The sequence below is a fragment of the Apodemus sylvaticus genome, chromosome 15 (assembly GCF_947179515.1).
Source record: "Apodemus sylvaticus chromosome 15, mApoSyl1.1, whole genome shotgun sequence".
In the NCBI taxonomy this organism is placed as follows: Eukaryota; Metazoa; Chordata; class Mammalia; order Rodentia; family Muridae; genus Apodemus; species Apodemus sylvaticus.
This window is the reverse complement of record NC_067486.1, coordinates 84,157,179-84,168,668: the sequence shown is the minus strand read 5'-3', so window position 1 is coordinate 84,168,668 and position 11,490 is coordinate 84,157,179. Positions and strand designations below refer to the sequence as shown.

At 51.2% G+C, this 11,490-nt stretch overlaps 1 protein-coding gene across 1 annotated transcript; it reads left to right on the top strand.

Annotated features, from left to right (window-relative positions):
* The first annotated feature begins 3,845 nt into the window (after positions 1-3,845).
* On the top strand, positions 3,846-9,168 carry LOC127665753 (RIMS-binding protein 3). Its single transcript, XM_052158275.1, has one exon. It carries the CDS (start codon positions 3,927-3,929, stop codon positions 8,754-8,756), a length of 4,830 nt encoding a protein of 1,609 aa, XP_052014235.1. The 5' UTR covers positions 3,846-3,926; the 3' UTR covers positions 8,757-9,168.
* Positions 9,169-11,490: the final 2,322 nt, after the last annotated feature.

Here is an 11,490-nt window from a genome sequence, read left to right as displayed (position 1 = left end):
GGTTTGCAGCCCTGCAGGAGGAACAATAATATATACCAACCAGTACACCTAGAGCTCCGCTCCCAGGGACTAAACCACCAACCAAAGAGTATGCATGGAGGGACCCATGGCTCCAGGCGCATGTGTAGTAGAAGATGACCTTTTCAGACATCAGTGAGAGGAGAGACCATTGGTCCTGTGAAGACTTCACGCCCCAGTGTAGGAGAATGCCAGGTCAGAAAAATGGGATGGGGAGTTGGTAAACTGTGGGAGGAGGGATGGTATAGGGAGTTTTCGGAGGGGTAATGAGGAAAGGGGATAACATCTAAAATGTAAATAAGGCAAATATCTAATAATAAAAAATTTTTAAGGCCGGGCAGTGGTGGCGCACGCCTGTAATCCCAGCACTCTGGGAGGCAGAGGCAGACAGATTTCTGAGTTCAAGGCCAGCCTGGTCTACAGAGTGAGTTCCAGGACAGCCAGGGCTACACAGAGAAACCCTGTCTCGAAAAAACCAAATCCAAAAAAAAAAACAAAAAAAAATTAAAAAAAGAAAGAAAATGAATTGTGAACCATAATTCTCATGTTCTTGTTTCCAAAAGGTATTTTCTTTTCTTTTATTATTATTATTTTTTTAATTTTCATTTATTTAATGTATGAGTGCTCTGCTACATATGCATCCTCAGGTCAGAAGAGGGCGTCAGATCCCCTTGTAGATTATTGCAAAACACCATGTGTTGCTGGGAATTGAAATCAGGAAGAGCAGCCAGTGCTCATAAACCGCTGAGCCATCTCTTCAGCCCTCAAAGGTATTTTCTATAGGGTCAGGGGAATCCTGTTTGAAAAATAACTATAGCAGTAATATGCCAGGTGCCAAGTGCAAACAGTTTAGAAGTCCCAGGTGTAGCCAGGGATTGTGATACACACCTTTAGTTCCACCATTCAGGAGGCAGAGGCAGGCAGATCTCTGTGAGTTCGAAGCCAGCCTAGTCTACAGATTTCTCTGTGTAGCCTGGGCTACACAGAGAAATAACTTGAAAAAACAAAAAAACAAAAAACAAACAAACAAAACAAAAACAAAAGAAAAAGGAGAAGAGAAGGAAGAAGAGGAGGAAGTCATCTTAGTAACTTCCTCGGCTTTGAAGGCGCCACAAAGGATCTTTCTGATGGACTATATGAATACAGAAGGTTAATTATCACTATGGACTTTTTGTAAGCCACTCATGCGAGAGCCTGGAAGAACAGGGAGGAGCCAGATAGGAGGAACGTTCCTGAGCTTCTAAAGTAGCCAGGCAATAGAGATGCATGTGATTTTTTTCAGAGACAGATTTTTCTCTGTGTAGACCTAGCTGTGCTGGAACTCCAGGCTGGTCTCAAACTCACAGAAATCCACCTGCCTCTGCTTCCCTAGTGCTACGATTAAAGGAATGTGCAGTCACCACCTGGCATTATTGTTGTTGGTGGTCTTGTTTTTCCTTTAGGGAAGGAGAGTCTGCTGCTGGCTGAAGACTGTCCCTCATTCCTTGCCCAGCACCTTCAGGTCTCTTCCCAACACCCCCATGCCCAGTGCACACCCTAAAGCTCCAGGCCTTGCTGACAGGTGATTCCTGGGTAATGGAACTAGGCAGCCAGGGGACCAAGTACAGTGCCCTCTATGTCCTTTCTCTCTGCCTGGTCCTAGGTCTTTATCCCCACTTGCATGTGAAGGACATTGCATTTCACCTCCTCTGCATCTGCTCTGGGGAGCCACAAAGGTCTCTTAGCCATACCCATCCCGTGAAGGTGAAGCAGCCGTGCCCAGTGGTCAACCCCATGGACTAGAGCGTCTTGGGAATGCTAAGCCCAGCCTGGGGAGTCCGGAAAGGCTCCTTGAAGTAGGGAAGTACCAAGTCAATGCAAAGGAAAAGTGAGCAGCAGGAGAGAGGACAAGGGCAGGCTTGAGCCCGAGGAGGGAAGACCGCCAGCGCAAGGCCAGCCTGGGCAGTGTAGCAAGATCCCAACTCAAATGCGAACTTAGAAAGGAGCTGGGTATAGTGGAGTGCACACCCCTCTAATCCTACTTGGGAGGCAGAGGCAAGTTGATCTCTGTGAATCTGCGCCCAGCATGGTCTACATAGCAACTTCCAGGTCAGCCAGGACATAGAAAGACTGTCTCCAAAACAAAATATACCACCACCACCACCACCACCACCACCACTACCAAAAGCTTCAAACAGACATTCAAGCATGGTGCACACCTTTATTCCACACAAGGTCTCTGTGAGTTCTAGGATAGTCTGGTAGACATAAGTTCTAGGCCACCCAGAGCTACAGAGTGAGACCATATTTTAAAAAAAAATGTTTTTGGGGAGCTGGAGAGATGGCTCAAGGGTTATGGGTGTTTACTGATCTTGAAGAAAAAACATGGGTTTGGTTTCCTAGCACCCACATAGTGACTTAAAACCACCTGTGGCTTCAATTCCAGGGCACCTGATGCTCTTTTCTGACTCAAAGAGCACCAGACATGTATGTGATGCACATAAACTCAGGTAGGCACATACACATAAATGAACAAAATAACAAAACATCTTAATTTTTTTGTGTTTGTTTTGTTTTGTTTTTGTTGTTGCTCTTTCAGACAGGTTTTTCTGTGTAGTCTTGCCTGTCCTGGAACTCACTCTATAGACCAGGCTGGCCTAGAACTCACAGAGTTCTGCCTACCTCTGCCTCCTGAACGGTGGGGATTAAAAGAATATACCCCCACTGCCCATCTTACATTTTTAAAAGGGCTGAAGACTGAAGATAATAGTGAACAAGAAAGTGCTTGCCTATCACTTACTGCGTGAGACCCTGGGCTCAGTCTCTACTACTACCACTACTAGTACTAGTACTACTTCTCACACAGAGAGAGAGAGACAGGCAGACAGACAAACAGACAGAAAGGATATGAATCTCAGTGGTATAAAATTTGCCTAACATGTTTGAGGTGGGTGCAATCAATACTTAGTCGTTGCCACCTTGCTGATTAAAAAAGGCTCAGACACTGCCAGGCAGTGGTGGTGCTCACCTAATCCTAGCACTTGGGAGGCAGAGGCAGGCGGATTTCTGAGTTTGAGGCCAGCCTGGTTTACAGAGTTGAGTTCCAGGACAGCCTGTCTCAAAACCCTAAACAAAAAAACTAAACAAAAAAACAAAAACAAAAAGGCTCAGACACAAGACATTGTTGGTCAACTCCTGCAATCCAAGCACTGGGGAAGCAGAGATAAGTGGATCTCTGACTTTGATGCCAGCCTGGACTACAGAGTGAATTCTAGAACAGAGAGAGCTACACACACACACACACACACACACACACTTACACACACAGACCCTGTCTCAAACAAACGAACAAGTTTCATTTGATATAGAAATAGGTTTAGCATGTTGGAGTCCTTGGACTTAGGGGCTCAGAGCTCAACCACAAATTTAAACAGATGCTGTAATAAGTTTTCGGTTAGTTTTAAGTTTTTTAATTTTAATTTTAATTTAATTTAATTTAATTTAAAAACCTAGTAGGGCCAGGTGAGAATCTGACCAGGCCCAGGAGCAGCAATCATCTAGGAACTCTATTGGGGATCTAATTCTGGAAAGGACTGCACACTGCCAGGGAGGGAGCGGAATGGGTCACAAAAGCCCTAAAGCAGGTATGTGTGGGCTCAGATATATACCCGGGGTATATGGGGCAGTCCAGAGGCTAGTTTGAAAGGTGTCTCAGGAGTTTATGAAAAGGAGAAAGGTTCTCAGTCTGTGGAAAGGCGGCAGGTTATAAGGGAGATCACCCCCAAGGCGGAAGAGGCGCGCGGAGGGCACCTAGGGGCGCCGGAAGGGGCGCGCGGGGCGGTTGGCAGCGGCCGGGGGCGGAGGCCGTTGGCTAACTGGCCTACCAATACCAAGCTATCTCTCTGGCTTCTTGCCCGGCTGCGGCCACAATGACAAAGGATTCACCCACCCCCTTGGGTGGTGGCCGCGCGTCGCCCAAGAAGCCAGGCAGCCCCGGCCCAGCGGCCGCAGTGCTGGAGGAGCAGAGACGAGAGCTAGAGAAACTGCGGGCAGAGCTGGAGGGCGAGCGCGCGCGCGGCCGGTCGGAACGGAGGCGTTTCGCTACCCAGACGCGCCAGCTGCGGGAGTCGGCCGAGCAGGAGCGGCAGCAGCTGGCTGACCATCTGCGCTCCAAGTGGGAGGCACGACGCCTCCGGGAACTGCGGCAGCTGCAGGAGGAGGTGCAGCGCGAGCGTGAGGCCGAGATCCGGCAGCTGCTGCGCTGGAAGGAGGCAGAGTTGCGGCAGCTGCAGCAGTTGCTACACCAGGAGCGCGATGTTGTGTTGCGCCAGGCTCGGGAGCTTCAGCGCCAGCTGGCCCAGGAGCTGGTGAACCGCGGTTACTGCAGCCGCTCGGGGGCATCCGAAGCCTCCGCGGCACAATGCCGCTGTCGCCTGCAGGAAGTGCTGGCGCTCCTGCGCTGGGAGACCGACGGCGAACAAGCCGCGCGCATCCGCCATCTGCAGGCGGCGCTAGACGTGGAGCGCCAGCTATTCCTTAAATACATCCTAGAGCACTTCCGTTGGCAGCCGGCTTTACCAGGACCCGCGGACCCCCAAGCCACGCATTCCTTGGAAGAGCCGCCCCTAGAAGCCCAGAGCAACACTGATGGCACCCCAAAACCTGCTCGTAGACTCGGATCCCTCGAAAGCCTAAACACTGCCGTCCGGGTTCATTCTCCAAACGACCTGCTGCCCACGCGCGCCAGCTCCCTCGAATCCTTGGCAACAGCACATTCCTGCTCACTGGACAACACACTGAATTGCCCCCCGGCTTCTGAATCCGAGGTAAGGGCCTCTTCGACCAGCGCCTCTATTCCAGACACCTCCAGTCCCCAGCCGCCGCCTCAGCTACCATCAGTACATAGGAAGTCTAATGACCTGCAGAAAGAAAGCTCCGAGAACAAGCCCTGCGAAGCCTCCACCTCCTCACCTCCAGGTCTGGACTACCACGAACTGGTGAGGCAGAACTCGGAGCTGGCTGAGGCATTGCAGGTGCTGGTTCGCCGCTGCTGTGACCTGCGCGAAGAGAACCTGCATCTGCGGCGCACAGGCTTCTCCGAGGAGGCCGGAGAGAAAGTGAAATGGCTCAAGGTGAAGCACGCAGAGCTGACGGATCTCGCTCAGCGCCTTGAAGACAGGGCCCGCAAGCTGCAGGAGACCAACCTGCGGGCCATGAGTGCTCCAGTGCCAGGTGAGAGCCTCGAAGGGATGGACCTGGGCCAAGTGTTTACCTGCCAGCGTGCTCAGGACCTGTCAGAACAGGCTGGTGCTCTGCAAGCCAAGGACCTACAGATCGAAGCCTTGAGGCGGGAGTGCCACCTGCTGCAGGCACGCATGGCCGCAGACCTTGGCAGCTCCTCGCATCCTGAAGAGGGCGCCACGTGCGCGCAATGGTGCAACATCAGTGACTTGGACCGGCTGCAGCGTGAGTCTCAGCGGGAAGTGCTGCGCCTGCAAAGACAGTTGACTCTACATCAGAGTAAAGCTGGCGCCTGGGCGGACGCAGGCAGCCCCAGCGCACCCTCAGAGATAGCTCGGCACCAGGTGCAGGCGCTGGAACGCGAGCTGGGTTTACAGCGGCGGGAATGCGAGGAACTGAGCGTTCAGGCAGCCGCTGCTGAGCGGCGCTACGAGGAGACAGAGGCACAATTGCAGGCCGCGCTTCACAAGGGGGCCAAGCTGTCAGAGGAGAACGCACGGCTGCAGGCCCTGGCCAACTGGATGAAGAAGATGGCAGATGAGAACAGTAATGTTTCCCGGCAGCAAAGTCACGCGAGGCAGAGGCAGGAACTTGAAGCCACTAGCCTGCTGGCTGAGCAGCTGCTGCAACAAGACGGATATGCGCCAGACAGGCGGCAGCAGCTGCAGCACTACCAGAATAAAGCCCTAAGTGACCTTAGGACTTCCGGGAAAGAGATGCAGTTTCAGCCTGGCCACCCCTCAGAGACATCGGAGACCACCCAAGCTTCAGAGTCCCAAGCCAGAGCTAACAGGAGACCCAAGTTCAAGACAAAATCTGAAGAACATGTATTGCCATTGCCGACCAGGGACATTCAACTTCCTGCTTGTCTCTCCCAGCAGGAGAACCCAGTTACCCTTGGGGAGCCAGCTGCCACCCCCCAAGTGTCAGACAGAAATCCAGTCAGTCAGCCTCTGGACTCCAAGCCCCAAGCCAAGAAAACCAGTTCACAGTCCAATTCTTCCTCAGAGGTAGAGTCCATGTGGGCTACGGTGCCATCTTGCCTTTCTCTGGACATGGACACAGCAAGTGAAGTGGATGATTTAGAACCAGACAGTATGTCTACTCCCCTGGAAATGAGGAGCCTTGAGACTCCTATCATTCCTAAGCTCAAGATCTTCTTGGCTAGATATAGCTATAATCCATTCGAAGGGCCTAGTGACCATACTGAAGGCGAGCTGCCCCTCACAGCTGGGGATTATGTCTATGTCTTTGGGGACGTGGACGAGGATGGCTTCTATGAGGGGGAGCTTGTGAATGGCCAGCGAGGGCTGGTCCCTTCCAACTTAGTGGAACCGATTTCAGGGTGCCCTCTCCTGAGCCACCTGTTCCTCAAGTCCCCTGATATCGGTCCCACTGCACTCCCAGCCGAGCACAGCAAAGCCTTGAAGAAAGGCGGTGTATTACTTGGGGAAGTACAGGAGACAGGTCTGTGTCAAGTAGGAAGGGTAGACTCGAAGACAGATATGGCAGCAGAGAGTCTGAGATCCAAGACCGAAGCCTGCTGGCTGGGCTTGAAATCAAGCGTGGAGGAACAGGGCTTCTCTAGACCCCTCCTGGAGGCCAAAGGCGCATTCTGTCTGGCCCCCATGGAACTGCAGCTGCAGAATATCACAGCTACCTCCGCCACTATTACCTGGGCCTCTGGCAGCAACAGATACCCCCATGTGGTGTACCTTGATGATGAAGAGCATATCCTAACTCCCTCGGGTGTGAACCACTACACCTTCCAAGGCCTACACCCTGGCACACACTACCGGGTGCGGGTGGGGGTGCAGCTACCTAGGGACCTCCTACAGGTGCTCTGGGAAACAATGTCCTCTACTATAACTTTTGATACACCTTTAGCAGGTCCCCCTGACCCCCCTCTGGATGTGCTGGTGGAGCACCATACCTCCCCAGGTGTCCTAATGGTCAGTTGGCTCCCTGTGACCATAGACTCAGCTGGCTCCTCCAATGGAGTGCAAGTCACCGGTTATGCTGTGTACGTGGATGGCTTCAAGGTGACAGAAGTTGCTGATGCCACTGCTGGAAACACCCTCTTGGAATTTTCTCAGCTTCAGGTTCCCCTATCATGCCAGAAGGTTTCGGTGAGAACTATGTCACTGTACGGCGAGTCTCTGGATTCAGTGCCAGCTCAGATCCCTGAGGACTGCTTCTCTTGCTGCCCATTCCTAGGGACTCCTCCCTTTAACTACACAGATGGTGACCCTTTCCCTGTCTGTCACCAGAAGCTGGTACAAGCTTCTCTGGGTGCCAAGTCCAGTCCGCGTGCCCCCGGAAGCTGTGGGGAGCCCCAGGTCAAGTTTCTAGAAGCATTCTCCGAAGAACATCCAAGGAAGCATTTACCACTCTCCAGCTTGAGCTCAGATGGGGCAAACAGCCAAGCCCAGGGGCCCACAGAGGCCTGGAAGGGCTATGAGAAGGGACTGTCCTTTCAGAAGAGTCCCCAGAACCACAAGCCACCGCTACTCTTTGGCCAGTCTGGGGTAGAGGAAGGACATGGCCCACACTTATGCATCAGTGGGGGTCCTCCTCCAGGATTCGTCCATCTCTCCTCAGAGATTGGACCTGGAAAAATACTTTGTTGGGAGAAGCTTGGCCTTGAGAAAGCCCTTCTTCAACATCAATATGCCCAGATGGTCCCAGCTCTCCAGCAAGGCTCTAGCCAGTGCCGAACAGCCGACTTCCATCATGTTTTTGAGGAGAAGGAGGCCCTGTGTTTGGCTTCTCGGTGCACAGAGAAGCCAGAGCAAAGAAAGAACAAGTCCCAAAATGGACAGAGACAAGGGACTCTGGGAAGCAAGAGAGAGTGCCAGCTTCATGAGCCTACCTCGATGCTATGCCCAGCACCAACCAGCAAAGTCATTAAGATGGCAAGTGGGGGCCCGGAGCAGCTGGAGACTGAAGCGGACAGTCCAGTCAGGGTCTTCCTGGCCCTCTTTGACCACAGTCCCCTGGTAGTATCTGTCAACTCAGAAGCTGCAGAAGAAGAGCTGTCCTTCCAGAAAGGGCAGCTGCTGAGAGTGTGGGGCCCACGGGACGTCCACGGCTTCTACCATGGAGAGTGCAATGGGCAAGTGGGCAAAATCCCTGGGCACCTGGTAGCTGAGGTAGAGGTGGGCACACAACAGACTGATGAGAGGTGGCATTTGCCAGCACATGGGCATCTGCATTCTGAGATTCAACGTGAAGACTTGGAGGGTCTAACCAATTCCCAGGGAACTTACATGCCTCAAGGGAACTCCAGAACACCCACACTGTGGACCCCAAAGACAATGGTGGCGGCTCTGGACTATGACCCCAGGGATGGGAGAGCAGGGGTCCGGGCAAAGGGCAAATTGGTATTGAGAGCTGGAGATGTAGTAACAGTGTATGGGCCTGTGGACGATAAGGGATTCTACTATGGTGAGTATGGAGGACACAGGGGCCTAGTCCCAGCCCATCTGCTCGATGACTTGCCTGTCCTTGGAGAGTAAGCACCACTCCCTTGTAGGGTAGTAGCCTCTGGTGGCCCACACCCCTGGGAAACAGAAGCAGGCACATGTACCTTCACACAATATCCCTCCTCACTAGCCACCCTAAAAGCAACACTGGCTCCAGGCAATATCACCTGAAACTGGCAACAGTCCTCAGATGTTTTCCTAGTATCCAGCAGCAGTAGGACTTCAATCTAAGTTGTTTCCAAAAGAAGAGTAAACCAGACAACCCCTGAGAGTTTGGTGGGCTATTTCAAAGACATGAATAACCATGGTGGGTATTAGAGATGCCTTTTTCTGTGGTCAGTATGTTTTCTTTAGCAGGTTAACATTATCCATCCATCCATTGCCTTGTATGAAAGTCTCAAGAAAATTTAAAAAGAAAATTTAAAAATGCTATTTTTCTATTTTATGTTCAACCCTCATTAAAATGTTCATAGAAAAAGAATACTTCGGAAGTTAAAGCATGACCAGGGAAAGAGGAGCTCGCCTCCTCTCTGCTCCCGTTTGCCCAGTGGGTGCGGAATGGTGGCAGAAGCATTTTCCTGAAAGGACAGGAGGTCAATTCTCACTGTAGGGTGAGCCTTGCTCAGGGCAGGCTGATCCAACTAAGGAGAAGGAGGTAGAAGAACCAGCTAGACAGAGCTGAGAGGGACCTGGGCTGGAGCACTGTACTGTTTGGTGGACTCAGTGCCCCTAGGCTGCCCCCCCCCCCCCAGTCCAGGAACTGCTGGTGTTCCCGAGATGCTTTGTGAGGAATCCCCTTGAGAAAGTGTTTCATGTGTGCTTTACAGAAGAGCCTACAGCAATTTGAAGGAGACTGGTAATGTCCAGGGTTGTGTGACACACAACCAAGAGCTGCCTCCTCCCATGGTCTTCCAGGGCTCTCCAGGCTGGCTGGGGCTTCCCCTCAGATCCAACAGGGTTGTTAGAGAAAGAACTCTGCCTTCTATAGTGTAGCCAGAGATGACTGGAAGCCCCCTAGGGCCAAAATATTGAGCCGTCCACCAGCTGTTCCAAGTTAACTTGGACTTGAAGGCTACTATCTGAAAGTGGGAAGGAGAAGAGAACAGCGGGGAGCCCCTCAAAGGGCTTACTCGCCACATGGAAAACCACCTGAAACTTCACCCACTCAGCACTGGAGAGCTGAGGTGGTAGAGCAGAGAGGAAACCCAGCCAACTCCCCATAAACTGAGGGCCACTGTCCTTTTCACTCAGTCTCCATGACCCTTGAGGAAGGAGCTCAGACGAGCTCTGCAGCTAATCAGAGGAGGTCACAGAGACCAGCTCACCTCGCTGGACTTCATGTCCAACTCCGGAGGGCAGGTAGAGCTTTTTCTCTTAATCCATAGCAGTTGAGAGCAACACCTTTCCCAACTGTTTTTACTTATTAGGGTATTTGTACTTTTATGCGTGTTCCTGCACACTACGGTAAAAGTGTTTGTATGGAGGTCAGAGGACAACTTGTGGAAGTCAGTTCTCTCTTTCCACCACGTGGATCCCAAAGATCAAACTCAGGACTTCAGGCTTGTTGGCAAGTGCCTTTTACCTAATAAGCCATCTTACAGGCCCTACAAATGGTCTTGTCTTGTCTGTCTTGTCTTGTTTGACTGTGTAAACTGGTGCTAATACGATGGTTCTGTATCTAATGCTGCTTGCAGGCAACCTGAAGATTTGAGTTCAGTCTCCAAAACCCACATTGTTGGTGGGGAGGACTAATTCAAGTTGTCCTTTGACCTCCACACAGGTACCATGGGACTCATAGGCCATCATACAAACACAAACAAAATAAGGGTTAAGGAGCTGGAGAGATGGCTCAGTGGTTAAGAGCACCAACTGCTCTTAAAGGTTCAGAGTTCAAGTCCCAGAAACCACATGGTGGCTCACAACTGCCCGTAATGAGATCTGACACCCTCTTCTGGTGTGTCTGAAGACAGCTACAGTGTACTTACATATAATAAATAAATCTTTTAAAAAAATAAGGGTTAAAAAAATAAAACCAAAACACTGGGCATAGGGGCAAATACCTTTAATCTGTGTTCTCAAGAGGCAAGGAAGCCGGGCGGTGGTGGCGCATGCCTGTAATCCCAGCACTCTGGGAGGCAGAAGCAGGCGGATTTCTGAGTTCGAGGCCAGCCTGGTCTACAGAGTGAGTTCCAGGACAGCCAGGGCTACACAGAGAAACCCTGTCTCGTAAAAACCAAATCCAAAAAAACCAAAAAAAAAAAAAAAAAAAAAAAAAAAAAATAAGAAGAGGCAAAGAGCAGGTGGATCTCAGTTTAAGTCCCCTTGGTCTAAAGGTTAAAGAACAGCCAGGGCTATAGAGAGAGAGACCCCTGCCACACTCCCTCATGCCCCATTCAAAGGGGCTAGAGAGATAACCCATTGGCTGGAAACCCTGGCTGCTCTTCCAGAAGACCCAGGTTTCAATCCTACATCAATGCTCACAGCTGTCTAGATCCAGATCCAGAGCATCGAATGCTTTCTTCTGCCCTCTGTGGCACCTGGCACACATGGTGCTAATAATACATGTAAGTAAAACACTCATATACGCATAACTCCTGAAAAAATTAAAATGTAGAAACCAACGTATCTCAGGAATCAGAAATATAGCTTAGAGGTGAACCATTTGCCTAGGATATGCAAGGTCTGTGTTTGACACCTAGCACATTAAAAAGTACCCTCATTTTGTTTTGTTATTTGTTTGTTTCTGGAGAAAGGCTTCCTCTGTGTA